Below are 17,269 nucleotides of genomic sequence, written 5' to 3'. Positions count from 1 at the left end.
CTGCAGTGCTGGTTCTCTAAGATTTCTGTGTGGCTAGCAATACTTGTTGTCTTCAACAACCTGAGCTGCCCACAGTTGGTGTCCAATTTGAACATGTTTTCAGTCGTGGCACCAGGAAAAGTCTCTCAGTATCTCATGTCGAACAGCATCCATTCATCACAATGAATGAGTACCATATCCCAGCACATTTTAAGGGGTTCATTACAAATCCCTGGTGTCCCGCCGGGAATTATTGGTGGAATACCGGGGGACTACTGCACCACCTCTGTCACCATATATCCTGGTTTTACCCGGTTATTATGGGTGGCGGACACGCCAGTAAATCCCCATTGACATGAAGTCCCATAAGACTTCATGGGATGGGGATGCAGCAATCACAAGCACTGGTAGTACTGGTGCCTGTGATTGCAGCAATTGTCTGTCCATGGAGGCATGAACTACCGGCAGGTCGCTCCAGCCAGTAGATCACATCCCCTTGCGGCAAACTTGGAGTTTAAGAGGTTTCCTCTCACAATGTTCAGCTTTCCGACAATCTTTCTCTTGATTCATAACCTATGGTGCTACTTTGTTTCAAAGTCAACTTCATTTCATAACTTTTACTGTGATGAGTTAACTGGGTGGTATAAGGATTCCCTTGAATCCTACAAGGCTTCTGGTTCTCCCCAATACATTAGTTCTTGAAGGGGAATGTGCTCAGAAGCCTTTTTCCTATGAAGCTCTCTCTCGGTTCTTGCACTGCCGGCACCTTCTCTTCTCTGGAATGTGTCTCCTCTCGTTCATCTGTTTCATTACAGGGTTGCAGTGTTTGGCTGCTAGTCGCTACACACCATAAGATTTTCTTGCTGGTGGTATCGGCGACGTCATGCGGACCAGCTGTCCACCACGTACTTCCCTCTGCAGTCTCGCTACCACCTCTTACTGGGCTTCTCTCTTGTCGGGTTCTCAGGCTGAGGGTTCACTGCAAGTCTGGCGTCCCATTCTGCAACCTCCGGCGAGTTTGAAAATCACACGTTTCCTGTTCCCGTCGTCTCCAGGTGTCATGTAGGTTGGGGACTCCCTTGGCTTACACATGCGGTCGTCTCTCTCGTTGTTCTCTCACCGTTCTACTTCATCTGGACCCACACTCTTTAATGTCCTCATCACAGTGAATAGGGCATTTTGAATAAAAGGGACAGTATCCTTTTGCATAAAAGAACAATATCCTTTTGGAGTTTTTTCATACCCTTTCTGATACTTTGTAGTTTCTGGCATTTTTAAACGCCCCATCTATGTACGTCACAGTGTGTACAGTTGGAGGGAGTTCCTCACAGGAACAAGAGCACTTGTCACAAAAGGGGGAGTCTCTTCTGGTGAGGTACCACTTTTCTCTACCCCTAGGGAGGATATTGCGGAGCAGGCTCACATCCCTAGCCTCACTGGGGGGTGTGGGGGGGAGGGTGCTCCACCTTGGGGAGAAGAGACAAATTCCTTTGATTGGTCACATAAAAGTCTAAAAAGCATTACACACTGTTACTTGAGGTTAAAGTCACAGCAACAGTGTTTCACCAACATTTTAGCATCTTCCCTAGTTTCCCACTGTAACTATGCAATCTTGCCTAGGCTGTTCATGGTTAATGCTGTTACTGTATTTTCTCTCTGAGACACTGATGTTGGGATACCCATCTACAGATTTCGGTTGGGATGAGGGAAAAGAAGTAAAGCATCCATTCAGTTCCCTCAGGCTGCTTACCACAGATTAGGATGGTGAAGTTCTTTCCCAATATTCTACGTGGTCCCTGCAGTAATGGCTTACTCATCATCCATGTCACTGATGGTGGACTCTGAGGGCTTGAGTACTGGGTGTGGAACGTGTCATGGTTCAGAACTACAGCATATGCCCATGCCACCCAGCCATGCAGACCACCTTCTGCTGTCAGAATTCCTTAAGTGTCTTTATGTATTCTGAGGACCACCAAGATGATGAAGCTGGAGAGGAGCTCTAAAGTGTTGTGCACCAGGGACGCAGGTTTATGAGAAAGGCTTTGATGACAATACTCAGTGGATGGGTGACAGATAGTTGGCACCTCTTAACGAACTACAACATTTGTTTGCATTGCATTCTGTGAGAAACCTGAAGGTTTCACTCTGACTTGTCGCCCGGGGGTCTGTCATCCAGGTGGCCAGGACAAGGCCATCGCTACTGGATGCAGTTCCTGGGGGTGGACCAGTGAGGGAGGATAACCTGGATGAGGAGTCCTTGGGGAGTGGGAGACCTACGGGTGAGACGCAGTATCCCCCTTCTTTGAACACCTTTTCCCAATCCTACCACATAGGATATTCCAAAACACTGCCCCCCCCCTCACTGACACAAACACTTTCGCACAACACGAAAGACAACGGACTAACACCAGAGCTGTTTACCTGACATGTCCCAATACAAAGGTCAGGCAAAGTCAGGCAATTGACCAGAATCACACACACCTGACAGCCCATACCCTTGCCCACTGCGATAAAAGGTGGCGTTTGAGAGCAAAGTATGAGCAAGGCAGATCGCACGACCCGACAGGTAACTCGGTGTGGCATTTCAAGAAGAAGAGAAAAACGGTGCATACCGAAAGGGTGAGAAGTATATAAGCGACCTTGTTCTTTCTGACAAAGGCCCGTAAAACCTCAGCAGAAGGAATCGTAAGACGGCGAACAATAGCCAGAGTGTGTTGCAGCAGATGTCAATGTTACACAAGACCCTCCTCCACTGATAACCAAGCCGGGGAGAGATGCTGCTCTAATGAGTACTAACCTTGACTCCAATGATAAAGAAGGCCAAGCGATTCATCACAGCCGGTGAGTCAAGGGGAGAGTCGATAAGAAAGCAAACTGTGTTGAACGAAAAGTAGCAAGCGACTAATTGAACTGTGAAAGCATAAAGAGCTATTGAAGTAAAAGGAGGGAAACCAGCAACAGAGGTGTCTGGCACAATGTGGTTACTCATTCAGGAAACTCTGGCGATTAGCTGAGTGTTGAGACTACGATAACCAGAAGGCTTTGGAAAAAGACGAAAAGGGGGTCAAAGTAATCATACAGGGATCTTGGAAAATCTTATGGACAGTCAAAAGTCTTTGACCGACGGATTATTGTGAAGCAAAGGGAATGAATCCCACTTGGTGAAACTCGCGAATGAACAGTGTGTTACAGAAGTTGGGAAGAGTGAACCTGAACCTGGCAGAGGGATGAAGACAAAAAGCGGCAAAGCATGATGTCCATATGAAGAGTGTGCTACAGAAGTTGGCAAGAGAGAACCCGGCGAAGGGATGCTGACAAAAAGGGGTGATGCATGAAGTCTGTATGAACAGTGTCTTAACAGGAGTGAACCCGACCGAGGGATGTGCACAGTGAATTGTTTGAAAAGACTTTTGAGACTTGTGAAAGTAAGAAAAGCCACAGTGAACCTGAAGGAGGAGGCTGACGTCTGAAATGGGTCTGAGCCCGAACAAGGGGGATGCAGGGGTGGGAATTCATCACCCCAAAGCTAATTTTGAGAAATCCTGAAGAATTAGTTAAGAAGACATTGTGATTCCTGAATGCAAGAAAAGCCATAGTGAACCTGAAAGAGGGAGGCTGAAGTTTAAGAGGGGTCCGAGCACGAAGGAGGGAGATCCAGGGGTGAAAAGTTCTCACAAAGAAAACTGTTTATTTGATTTGACTGAATATGATTTGTGAAGAGTCTGAACCTGGAAGAGGGGGATCCAGGGCTGAAGCCATCACCCAAAGTATAGGTGGAACAGAACTTTGTGTTTGTTTGTTAAAACCATCAGACCCTGAAGGTAAGAGAGTTTTGTTAAAAGAGACTTAAACATTGACGAACCTGATAGCTGCTACAGAACTCTGGGCTCTTGCTGGGAAAGCTCGAGCGTGTGCTGTGCTCCAAAGTCCCACCTTGTCCAATGCTGAAAACGTGGGTAAGGGAGACCTCAAGTACTGCATCTTCATTTGTGAACACTTCCGTCTCTCTTAAAGAACATTATCCCACACCTTTTTTGAAGGTATTCAGCATAAGGATTGGCAATAGTTTTTCTTATTATAGGCCCTTTTATTTGACACAACGCCACTAGGACTGCCTGATTATTATTTGATGGTCGAAGCTTGCGCCCATCTTAGATTAGATTTAGATTAGGTATTTTTTCCAACCCACCTTTGCAGTTTGATAAACACCCTTGAACTGTGATCACTTGTGTCTGTCTTTACTGTTGACACCATGAGTTCCTTACAGCTCCCACATCAGAAAATAGATGTATTACTTATTAGGCACATTTTGCGCCACTTATTTAAAAGAGGATTGAGGGACCATAGAAACCCTCATTAAATTATTCATTTCTATAAATATCAAAATAACTTTCTTATTCCTGAATTGGAGCACTTTGTCTTCCACCTTCTACCCACAGTTGAATCTTTATTCTTCAACACCCAAAACTTTACACCAAACTATATTCAACAAAGTAACCATATTTTTTGGTCGTTTTTGTCTGTACATTTTGTGTACGTTTTATCGTAGTACTTGTTTTTTGTTTCTTCTTTTTTATGACCGAAGAAAGGGGAGGAGAAAATGGAAACAGCATAAATAGCCCCTACCACAAACAAAATGAAACACGCTGGCAGTTCCTCTTATTGCCAATGCCATCAAAATAGCACTGTGAGCATCCTGAAATGTTCACTATGCAATTAAGCTCCCAACACTAATTTCCCCTGCTAAAAATATGACCAAACACTAGACAACATGTCCTAAGCTGCCTTGAAATGTTATCCCTGGCCTTGCTTTCTTGGACAGAGACTCTAGAATCCACACACCCTGTGATCCGATCTGAGACAGGCCTGAGCGTTCGTGCCGGGTGACCATGCCATTGCTGTGGGAAAAGGATTCAAACCATGGAGGGAAACACCTGTGCATACATTGATGATGTGCTTACCAGCGTCCTGTGACTAGTAGGCCTCCTCCTCCTCTGGGGTTGGGTGGACAGTCATATATGTTCATGTGCCAGTGCCACAGGTGGTACAAGAAGACATTGCACCCACTAAATGGTACAAGGTGCACTTGATACTTTCAGTCTCTGTAAAGCCCCCTCATGCACCTTAAAATGCTTTAGGTTCCAGAGGATGTTGGTAAAGTGGAGCATTCCTCCTGCCCTCCATGCACCCATGGAGGGGAGTCCTGGGCCTTGCCTTCCTTGCACCCTTTTGGCCTCAGTAACTCCTCATCCTGATCGCTGCAGTACTGGCTGTGCCATCCTCACCTCCATGCCACTCTCATCTGCATGCTGTGCCTCCTCTCTTCTCTCCACCACCAACCTCTCACATGCATTCTCCTCTTCCCTGTCCTCCTCTCTCACCCACTCACATGCACCTCTTACTCCCTACCCTCCTCCTCTCTCATCATCACCATCATTCCCAGCCATATCATCAACACCAGTGGCACCATCAATAAGGCAACAGTAGCATCTGCTGGAGGAGAAGGCAGTTGCTTGCGCGCCTCATCAGACCTAACAAGTTATACACCTGTGCCTCCCCCTCTTCAGATTCAAGGTAGGAGGACAACAGTTCCATGTCCACCTGCACCCTCACACCAAGATCACATATTCAGTCTCCCACCATGCCATTTTCTTCAAATATAACAAAAGAAATGGTTTCCCTGTCAAAAGGTTGCCCTTAACAAATACACAAGAAAGTGGCTTCCCAAAACAAACATGTCTTCCCAATCAAAATGTCTTCACAAAACAAAATGGCTTCGCGAACTAAGTAAACAACATAGGTTTCACACAACACACGCACACAACACACAACACACAATCCTCCTCCATGGCAAGAAGACCAACTGCTGCTAAATATCCCTCCAAAATCTCTCACGCTCCTCCGCCACTTGCCCTGCCTCCATTTCATGCAGCCAAGCTCATCCCACAAAGGAATCCAGGAAATTGCTAATACCTTATGAAGACACTTCAATTCACTTATGGAGTAAGCACTTCCCTGAATCCTTTGCGAGAGTAGCCGAATGCCATCACGAGCAAGGCCACATTATCACATGATTGCTGAATACAGTTACAGGCTTTCTGATCTCTCCAGAAATGTTTGGGCAGCCGGTGTTGCCCTCGGGCACAGATGCCCCTTAATCGAACAGTGGATCCCCCGAGGATGCACGGATGGGTTTCCTGAAGATTCATCCAGGTCCAGTCACAACAGCAAGGCATGTTTCCTTTGTTGCGTATAATGAATAAGGAACTGATAATGATATATGATATGATGGGTTATTTATAATGCGCTTAATACCCAGAGCTTTATAAGCACGGACCCGTGGATCGAACCTGTGCTGCTTGTGTCGTCTTGCTCCCAAGGCGAGCATGTTGCCGTTGAGCTATCCTCCCGAAACAGGATAGCCCAGTTGGCCAACAGCTGTTTAAGGACGATCCGTAGCAGTTTTGATTTTTTTTTTTTAACTGCAGTACACAAAGCAATGTGAACTGGACCGGCATTTGGAACAAAAAACAAAGCATCAAAGTTCGTCTTGAGATGATGAAATAAATGTTTCCAGAAACCTTAAATGGGAACATTGCAGCAAATATGTTTCTACTGATATGCCTTATTGAAGCAACCTACAGGATAACTGAGCATATATAAATACTATATAAAATGTTACCTCATCTTTCAGTACCTCACTATCGATGTGGCGTAGGTTATTCTTAGCTTGTACATATATTTCGGCGGTAGGTTGTCCCTCCGGAGGGATTGGCGCTGGATAGCAGGGAGGTGGAGGCAGTTTGGAGTCAGCAGGCGGAGATGGTGCAGGAAATCCAGGCGGAGGTGGAGGAGGAGGCAGTGGAGGCTGAGGAGGTGATGTGGCAGCCTCACCTCCCTTTTTGCTTCCATTGGGTCCAATCTCTGGATTCAACATGTCCATGTACGCTTGCATGTCTCCTATCGTCGATTCCGGGGGTCCTGCAAGAAATTGCATTTCTGTGAGAAAGTCGTCCAATTCTTCAAAACCCATGGAGTCTTAAAATGTTTTTTTTTTAAAGAAAACATAATACAGAGTGAGTTGAAAAATTAAGTAATCATCAGCTTCAAAATACAGAATTTTAAAAAGGAGAGCAGCCGCTATCAGCATACTTTCACATATCGAGATGTTTTGGATAAATACTGTAAACTGGGGATCTGATAGCAATGTATTTGTTTGAGAAAATGGGCTGTGTGCTCACAGCGACCCATTTACCGAAATACTCACCCAAGATGGCCACCACGGAAATGGAAGAAGGGTCTCCATTCTGAGTCCCTCAACATTTCCATGGCGGCCCAGGAGACAAGCGGTGTGGTGAAAAATAAAAAAGGGCAGTGGGAGCATGGAGGGGGGCTGGTGTGAGTGGGTAATATAGCAGGGCGGGTGTGGCGTGCAGATTGCTCTGAACCTGGGATTGGACTGTGCAACTAAACCGGGTTTGGAGCAATCTGATTGGCTGCTTAATACACTCATTAATATAAGAGCACTGCTGAAATTCATCAAACAATTTTTCCGAACTAGAACGTTAATGTTGCTCCAGTTTATGGCTCCCAATATGTGCCCTATTGTACTGCACAAGCAATAAGCAGGTATGGACCTCTTCTACTTATACAACTAGCATGTAAATGTGGACTGTAGTATGGTTGTTGTCCCTCTGACTACAGTCTCTGAGGCAATTGAAAACAAATGTCAGTATGTCTTGAAAACACTGAGGACATTGTGAACAAAGACCTTCAATTCTTCGTAAAATAGTAGCATTATGAATGTGTGGAGATTACTAGTAATGGCTGAATTCAGGTGTTATCAAGTGCACCATACTGTGACATGGTCCACACACACACACACACACACACACACACACACACACACACACACAACACAACACAACACAACACACACACAGATACATTCAGACGGCTTAAATGCAACTCTTGGGCATCCTCTTCATTGCAGCTTCATTTCAGGCATAATTACATTAATTGCATTAATCAATTTCAGCTCAAAGGTCACTCCATTCAGGGATGCTTCTGGCCGCATGATCGCTAAGGCTCCACTAGAGGGCGATCTCTGCTGTTGCTCGATGGCTTCCACCTGCTACCGCCATCCCCTGCATCACTGTGGTTTTCACTCTGTGGCTGTCATGAGGGCACATTTATGACAAGTGTATGCTAACCCAAGCCATGCAGTAAGGACTAAGGTGCAGTCAGATTCCCTGCAGAATGTTGGGAGTCCGAGTGGTTGCTGCACGCTTCCCTTCTTTCCCAATTTCAGAGCATATCACATGCCAACTGGAAATACTGGACGCAGGAAACATACCGTCTGCTAGCCACACCAAATTATTGTGGTGCTGGCAAAAAAATGTTGGCAAAGTTAAAGAGTGAAGCGAAGAAATATTTAGATAGACTCATGGTGTGACCGCCTCTACTAATTAAGAAATGTTCACACAGGAAAGAGAAGATCGAAGTTAAAGGGGAACTCCCATGTATTCTTTTATTTTTAGTACAATAATGAAATCACCAGTTCCACTTTAGAGAACACCAACAATTGTAAAAGAACATGTGTGTTGGACTTGACACATGACTGCAACTGGACTCTGTCAATTTTTAATAGTTTTGTCTATTAGGTTGTGCTTAAACACCACTTAAAAGTCAAATCTATTACATTTCAGTACAGAAAGGAGGGAGGTGGGTTGTGAGGAGCGACACTGTGTGTCTTGTTTGATTATTTACCCACCTATGGCCATGGTAATCCTTACAGCCATTCACACCCAATACCTGCCTCTTGTCACTTAAAACACCCCACTACCATCTCTTGTGGTAGCTCTAACAAGCAGTAACATTAAACCTGGTGACACATAGTGCCTGCCAGTGTTTTTTCTAAGCTGTTGTCTGATAGTTAGTAACTTAATTGCTGCTGCAAAGGAGCTGCTGGTGTAATAAAAATGTCTTAGCCAAGTCTGCCTTCAGTCAGTTGACCTATAAGAAATATTTGTCTACATGCAGCTGTTCCTTGCCCTGAATTAGGTTATTGGATACCACAAGTATGAGTGCAACTCATAATTGTATTAAGAATGCACAATGAAACATCCTTTGTTTATTGCCAATTCAAGTCACTATTTAAGTATTAAAAAAGTAGAAATGGATTACAGTGATAGCCAGCATTATTTTCAAATGAATGTGTACACTGTTTGATATTGAAGGTAAGACTTTCTGAGTGGATTGCAGTAGGCCTCTTTTAAAAGGTTATTCTGTACTTTAAATTTACAATGATCTGAGGTATACACTCTTTGCAGGGTGCCCTCCCATATTTCATTTACAACATATTTTTTAGATGATTGACTGATGCAACATTCGAAAGATAAAAGAAATTAGCAGTGGAAGAAGGAGCATTGTACAGTGATTTATTCGACCTGCATGATATTACCGAAAAGATAAGACAGGGAAGGCAAAGCCAGCAATGCTGAATTAAATGTTGATAAATCCACATACAGAATTTAATGCAGAGTATCAAACATAATCTTAATCTTGTCCTTGCATTTATGTACATAATCTTTGCCAGGATAACTATGCTAAAAAATAGAAATTAAGTGAATAAGGAAGATAATAATTTTTTGCACAATGTCATGTTATGTTATATCATGCACCGCTGCCATTTTTATGGTTTCCAGGCACTCTTGTGGTTCAGAAAGGGGAAGTCGAGTGGGTTGGTTAAAGGGGAAAAGGGGAAAGACAGGCGTTGTGTTCAACTGGTGATGTGTGTAGAACTAGACGTACATAGCTTCTTGGCGGGTGTTTGTTCTAGATGTGTGTTTTGCCATGTACACAGGATGCATATTGTTGCCAGATGGGAGACATCCAATGTTTGGCTCGTCGGGTGTTTCATCTAGTTGGGTGGGTTTGAGATTTGGATTGAGAGAGGTGCTGGTTGAGGGCTGGTTGAGAGCAGGTTTTCTGTTGCTGTCTTAGGCATGCATGGTCAGTGTGGTGAGTGAGGGTAGGTGAGTGCGAGATGGTTATTTGCTTTTTTGGTATATAGTTGTGAGTAGCCACTGGGCACATTGAAACTATGCAATTTATTTCCAGTTGTGGCACCTACCTTCACCCAGGCGTGAGGAGTGTGCAGCTTCAGCACATGGTGTGGTAATGTCAGACCTTTCAGGATGTGGAGGGCAGGATACGAGAGGCTGATATTGCAGAGATTGTTGTCTGGGATATGCATATCTATCTTGAGCCATGCGTGTGTCTTGACACACCACGATATAGCACTTTCTGTGTTAAATTATACAGTAGGTCTTCTCAACCCACTAGCACCAGGGTCTGAAACCTGAAGCTTTCAAATTGTTTTGGACTACAACTACCATCCGCCCTAGAAAGGACAGTCAATGCTGAAGGATCATGGGGGTCACAGTCCAAACATGTGGAGAGCCAGAGGTTGCAGATCCCCGCTCTTTAGGTTTTAAATGCATCTGCAACTGGCTTAGTCATTGCATGGACAAATAATTGTGATGCTGCCAGGAAGGCGATCGATATCAGATATTAGTCAGCTTCTAGCCTTGGAATATCCTGGTTTTTAACCGTTTCCGAAAAGTCAGATGGTCCTAGGTCATCCTGATTTCATTAGGAAGTTGAATTTTAAAGTTTGACTTGAAGAATAGAGGAAGCTGTTTTTTTAAATTTAATTTTCTCAAAGTGTCTTGCTTCTTTGAACAAGTCAGCGATTGATCTCAGAGTTCTTGTAGGCTGATATTGGGTGATTTTTGATTGGATAAATTCTGCTTCCTGTCTGTTTAATTCTCTATGTGTGATGCTGAGTGCTTTGAAATTGATTATTTTTTCAACCAGTACAGACTTTTCATGGCTTGCGATGACGTGTTCTCTCCTGTTTAGTAGGAGAAGGAGTCTTGCAGGTGTCTTTTGAATGTGTTGTAATGTCCTGGTGAGGTAGTCGGGTATTCCTAGGTATAGACTATTTGCCTAGTACATTCTTGATAATACCAGGCAGATAATGGCAAGTGTTCAGTCTGGGAAGTTTAGGTATGGTAGCATGTTCTTATAATTGCATTACCCTCTAGTTTTAGGGTAACACCAGTGTCAATGAGCATTTAGGTTGTTTTATTACAGTTGAGGTTTCCGGTTGTGTTCCCATTCCTTGGCGCCAGGTGAGCACTGTCTGTGTTTGGTTGCCATTTTGTGGGGTGATCATTATTTCTGTTTTTGTTCGGTTCAGTTTTAGGCTGTTATTAGTCATCCAGAGGTTTATATCGTTGAGGCATTTAATAAGAGTGTTGTCGGGTTCATTGTTAGTGGTCGTCCTAAAGATAAGCTGGGTGTTATTGAAGTGAAGTAGAGATAGTCTTGATCTTGTGGTATGTCACAGGTGGTGCTTCTCATTTCATTCGGAAAATGTATCTGACTGTGATGCTGCGCTAAGTGCTATTTGATGGCACAGACTAACTCTGAATGTTCTTTTGCTGGCTGGTGACTCGTATATATTTTTGGCCTGGCATCGCACGCTATAGACGCCTGGAAAACAAGAACGAGCTGCATGGATGGAAAATACATATGCTTTTAAACGATTTGTGCTGGTTCTTTCTTTTTTTGGTGATTTTATAATTAGCATTTTTATCCAGATGCTTAATCCGAAATTCTCTCATATGCTGTTTTAGAGTAGATATTTTATATTGCTTTATTCTATATTTTCTATATTCTGTTCTGTGTTGTATCTTTAATTTTATACAACTTTGATGGATAAAGCCGTATGTAAATAAAGTTTATGGAATAATTGGTCGATGAAAGAGGAGTTGAGATTAAGCACAAGTCTCTATCAAGGTTCCAGTAGCATTATGAGGGAAGTTAGATAAAAAAAACATGTTTGTCCAACATTATATTGTACAGTAGTTAGTTGCGTCTGCGCGTTTGCATCCCAGCTGCTCCTAAGGATAGTAGGGAGGGCCGGTGCGTGTTGGCTGTCACAAAGGATGCTTGGGCCTCAGCTGATCTATTTGAATCGGAGGGAGGAAACACCTGCCCCTGAGGACAGCATTTTGTCATCTGAATAGCTTATTGTTCTGGTCAGAAAATGCCCATGTACTCTTTTTGCATATAATAAATTCAGGTCTCCAGAAGAGTTAATAAAGGGTTATTATTTGGCCTCAGAAGAACACCTAAAACCTTCATGCAACAAAAGTTAAATTATTGTGAAATGACCTTAAAAAAGATGTTGTATGCACTACCACTTGAGGCCCAACATCTATTTCAAGATTGGTTGTTTTTTTAAATAAGTATAATTATAAAGAATATGGATTTTAATACATCAGGGAGGTTCCACTTTCGACAATATATGGAATAGGAAGAGCAAACCAGTCATTGATGTTTTTTTCTGGGGGGTTTTAAAACATATACAAAATATATGTCCAACTTGGCATCCTAACCTATTTTCGAACGGGCCGCCTATATGTGTCTGTGAATTTTTAAATCTAGCACTGCCTTTTAGAATCAACCACTCATCTTCATTATTCTATAGAAAGAAGTTAACAATCATGATTTCTCAGTTCCAGGCAGATCATTTAGATTCTTCTCCTTGAACACAGCCATCTAGTGGCTACATAAGGAACTGCACAGTAGCTGAATCCATGGCTCGACACCTTCTCTCATTCATTACCAACGTCTCCAGGTCCAAAGGGCTCGAGTAGGCAGAGCACTGGACAAACAGTTATATTTAAATTGTGTCTGTTTATACATCAACTGACAGAGCCCTGCACTCTTTCTCGAAAAGATGTATTGCATTTCTTAAATTGCATTCCACATTGTAATCATTAAAACGGTTTAAAGGATTAACCCAATTAACATGACTGTTAAACATCGTATTCCTATCGTTAACATGGTGCTTTGGAGGAGGACACGCTCTTCCCAAACGTGTCCCTTTTTCGTTCAAACGTGTGGTGTTCGTTTCAGCCATTCCAGTCGACCTGGGGCTTTGTGGGATTTTCATGAGGGAAAGCCCTGATACACCGCTGATTTTCCCCCCAATCCAGCCTGCCACTAACGTCCTATTTTTTCTACTCCTTAACTCTCGTCCCAGCCTAATAAAATGCTGCACACATGTGCTAAAATGTCCCAAAGCCAAATGCTGTGAAACGACTGTGGGGACATGAAATGTAATATACAGTGGTCTTATAGAGCACCCTTCTGCCAATAATGTTGGCCTCGCAAAGCATGCCTCTGTAAGAAAGGTGGGAGGGATGTGTTAGTAGGAAGGCGGATGCAGACACCTGCGCAGTTCATAGACATAGGTGAGGAGTACCTGTTACCTGTGTGCCATTATGCAGATCTCTATGTTGTTTGTGGTTGGTACAGAATGGGCAGGTTAGCAGTATGGGCAGCCCCGCAGATTGTGCAGTGCAAAACCTGAGAAAAGGGGTTGCTGATAGAAGATGGATAGGGTTTGAATCTGTTATTGCAGTGGACATGGTCGGTTGTCTGGAGGAGTGCAGGTAGTATAAGGATGATGATGCAAGATTGTATTATTGAGGAATTAGTTGAGGGCAGGAGGGGTGGAGAGGTAAGGGTGAATTAGGGTGTTCCTGGCTCTTGGTTGTAGATTTCTTGCGGTGATTCAGGTGTGGACCAGTGTCACACAGCAGATGATCCATCAATCAAATAAGTTTCCCACAGATGGTAGTGCAATGTGTTTTACAATTGCTTGTCATGCAGTAGCCCAGGTTTCTGGTGTGCAGTTTTTAGTCAAATGCCATTATCTTCAATTTCTGTCAAAGCGGTTGGTTGAAAGGTCATGTCTTGAGCTGTTTCCTGAAAGCCAGGTGGTTCACTTCCAGACAGAGTGGTTTGGTTAGGGTGTTCCACGGTTGTGTGGCCACAACTGAAAAAGAGAATCCTCCTTGCCATTTCTTGTTGAAGAGGGACTACTACTAATGCAGCATTTCTGGACCTAAGTGTTCTGGACGGATTGCAATATTGAAACTTATTTATGAAGGAGGAAGGGACTTTCTATAGTATAAATGACTGTTGATGTACAAGGCTCTGAAATGAACTTGTTTTTTCATGGTAGGCCATTGGAGAATATGTCATGCTGGTGTCATATGTTCAAATCACTTCATTCTGAGTAGTCTTGCTGCTGCATTTTCAACTCTTTGAAGTTTCATCATGAGGTAATCTGTGAGGCGGAGCTAGAGTCTGTTTAGACAGTCTAGTTTGGATAGTATTAGAGAAAAGATGGCCATGGCCCTGTGGGTGAATGTCAAGTAAGGTAAAATGCAGCATAGATCGCACTGCTGAGAGAAATAGCATCTGACGATGGCCCTTATCTGTAAAGAGTCAGGGTGTTGTTCATTGTGGTTTCAAGATTCCTTACTGTGGTGGACGGGTTTGGGTAAGTGCCCATCTAATCAGGCCAAGGGATTGTGGTGGAATTAGAACCTGTAGGATTGCAGAGCATCAGTTCTGTTTTGCTAAGGTTGGGTTTTAGACAGTTTGCTATCATCCATGCATACATGTGTGCAAGGACTTTTTTAATGTCTGGAGCATTTGTCGATAGGTGGATCACACATTTGTAGATTATTTGTGTGTCAAGGAACTCGTGACTGATGGTGTGAAAAGCGGCAGAGATGTCTAGCAAGATGAGTGCACTCCCTGAGTTTTCATCTGCATTGTTTTTAAGTGATTCCCAGATAGAACAGAGAGCTGATTCTGTACTCCTAAAAGGTCTAAATCCATTCTGTGCCTCGTTCAAGAGCTGGTTTATTTCGATGAAATCCCAGAGTCGACTGTAAATGAATGTTTCCATATGTTTCCAGATGAAAGGGGTGTTTGCGATAGGTTGATAGCTGGCTGTTTCATCTGGTTCAGCTCTGGGCTTTTTAAGAAGAGGTCTGATGTATGAATATTTCAACTGAACTTGGACTCTTCCAGTGCTGATGGAGTCGTTGAGGAAGATGGTCATTAAGTCTGGAGAGTTCATGATGGATTTTTAAAGATTGGGGAGACATGAATCCTCAGGAGAGCTGGATAGGTTGGATAAGTCAAAGGTGGTGTGCGAGTGAGAGCATCCTTTATTGTCAAGGTGATCCTGGATGTCAAGGATATTTTGGTTGAAGTATGAAGAAATCTGCCCACAGAGCTCTTGTGTAGGTTGCATTGTCATGATCTTATACATTTCCCTTTCACTATGATGCACTGAATCAATGCATTTGGAGTAGTATGCTTTCTTTGGTTTGGCTACTTCAGCTCGGTAAAGGCGTAACTGTTGATGGTAGGCAGATTTGCTAGTGTGTAGATGGGTTTTTCTCTAGATTTTCTCCAGTTTCCAATGTTCCTTTTTTAAAGTAGTTTAGTCTGGCGTGAACCATTTCACTTGTTTTTTTTTTTAGAGTTTTGGAAAGGTTTCTTAGGGGCAAAACAGTCTAATGCTGCAGTTGAATGTTATCAAGTTTTTCATCCAGTGTGGTTGTTAGTTCATCTGCGGGGACAGTAGATTTGGTTGCTTCTAGCCATTCTAAGAGGGAGTTGATGTGTATTTCTTTCCATGATCTGGCCATGGTCGATGGTTCATTGACAGTACTGCAAGTTGTGGTGTATCAGTGAATATTGTTAACGGGATAGATAAGTGATGCCTGCAGGGGAGGTGAACTGGGAGCAAACAGTGGTTATGTTTTCATTACAGAAAATGACATCCAGCTATGTGGGTGGGACCCTTAACAGTCCGTTTGAGATGTAATGCGACAAGGATTGCTACAAGTGACTTGGTAATAGAATTGTCTTCTTTTTCGAGCCAGATGTTGAAATCAACAAGTACAGGTAGTAGTTGATGCTCCACGGCCAGGATGGCAGCAGCGTCAGTGAGTTTGTCAACAAAGTGTAGGCTGTAGGAGGGAGGTCTGTAGATTAAGAAGAATCTTAGTGCAAATGTGGGAGAGATGGAGTCAGTCAGTCTGGCATGATGTCAATGGAGGGTGTAGAGACTAGGAATGAGTCTATGTGCACCAGAGCTATGCCTCCTCCACTCATCTTGTTGCTTTTAGCACAGATGATCTCGAAGCCTGATAGGACACTCTTTGGATAGCCAGTCACTGATCATCGGAGAGCCAAATTTCCATCATGAATAGTAGGTCTATTGTGGCTTTAATACCCTGCCAGGAGGTCGCACATGGGCATTAACGGCCCGCCAGCCCGAGCTAACGCAGGCACGAGAGAATGAGGGCCTCAGCTCAGGCTGTGGGCCGTTAAAGGCCATGCCCGCCCTCCTGGCAGGGCATGAAAGCCATTCACACCCCGGAATCTCCCAATGAAAAATGAAAAAAAAGATGCCTGCCATATGGCAAAGGGACTAAGTCCCTTGTCCATGTCTATGGCAGTGAGCAACTGGAGGAGTGACGGACCAGTCACTCCCAATCCGGTAGATTGAGTGGTATTGCGTGGTATTAAATTGGTACAACTTATTAGTCAAAATTCATCTTAATGTTAAACTATATCAAGGGTAAATCCCATGTGTGTTTGGCGTTCAGCGTTCCTCCACGTCCGTCAATTTTTATTAACATATGATTCAAGGCTCAATAGGGAGCATGAACATGAGAATTGGACTTCGAAGCAAGATTGGTTTCTTTCTACAATTACACAAGGATTTATATGTTTAGTATGATAATTTGCCTTGAGAAAGCCCTTATCTGGGGTAAACTGTTGGTCATGTAGTCGGTACATCCTTCAAACATTTTAATTTTGTGCTATTTTATTGTAGACAAATTACATTAAAACTTTTACACTATGCTAACACACGGTTTTGAAACATATGCTTACCAACGCCCTTTCTTTTTGCTAGTATGCAATTCTAATAAAATATTGGCATCTTTTATACTAATGTGGTCAATGTTTGAGGAGTGCATGCTTTGGATCAACTAACAATTATTATTTTGCCCAATTGTTGTAGGCTTGTCACGTTTAGCATTGCTGCTCCTCATCTTTTGGGGGAAAAAATAGGTAATGGTGCAGCCCTTTTAAGTCTGACAACCCTATACAGTATTGCATGTGGTTGTAAGTTGCAAGATAATGGGAGGCTATTTTTACTGGCAACAAGTTGGTACGACAAGTGTTCAACAATGAATTTGAATTGTCACAGCTCTTGGCTTATTTACATTTAAGAAAAATTCCTAAAGCACAGGCCACTAGTGAAGAGATTCCAACCCAGATCCAACGTCCAGGGATGTCATTTCACCAAAATGCCAGAGGTAGCAGAAGTGAC

At 43.3% G+C, this 17,269-nt stretch overlaps 1 protein-coding gene across 8 annotated transcripts in view; it reads right to left on the bottom strand.

Moving 5' to 3' along the window:
* ESPN (espin) overlaps positions 1–17,269 on the bottom strand; it is a 1,343,653-nt gene that overhangs the window by 744,485 nt on the left and 581,899 nt on the right. For 6 of the 8 annotated variants that reach the window (XM_069610294.1, XM_069610295.1, XM_069610298.1 and 3 more), the window contains one exon: positions 6,662–6,960. In XM_069610294.1, the coding sequence (XP_069466395.1) occupies positions 6,662–6,960 (299 nt within the window). The remainder of the gene's footprint in view (positions 1–6,661; positions 6,961–17,269) is intronic. The other 2 variants (XM_069610300.1, XM_069610296.1) reach the window with 1 other exon arrangement.

This window comes from Ambystoma mexicanum, chromosome 8 (assembly GCF_040938575.1).
Source record: "Ambystoma mexicanum isolate Mex_15411 chromosome 8, UKY_AmexF1_1, whole genome shotgun sequence".
In the NCBI taxonomy this organism is placed as follows: domain Eukaryota; kingdom Metazoa; phylum Chordata; class Amphibia; order Caudata; family Ambystomatidae; genus Ambystoma; species Ambystoma mexicanum.
Note: the sequence above shows the minus strand (reverse complement) of the source record. Positions and strands in the feature narration are given on the sequence as shown.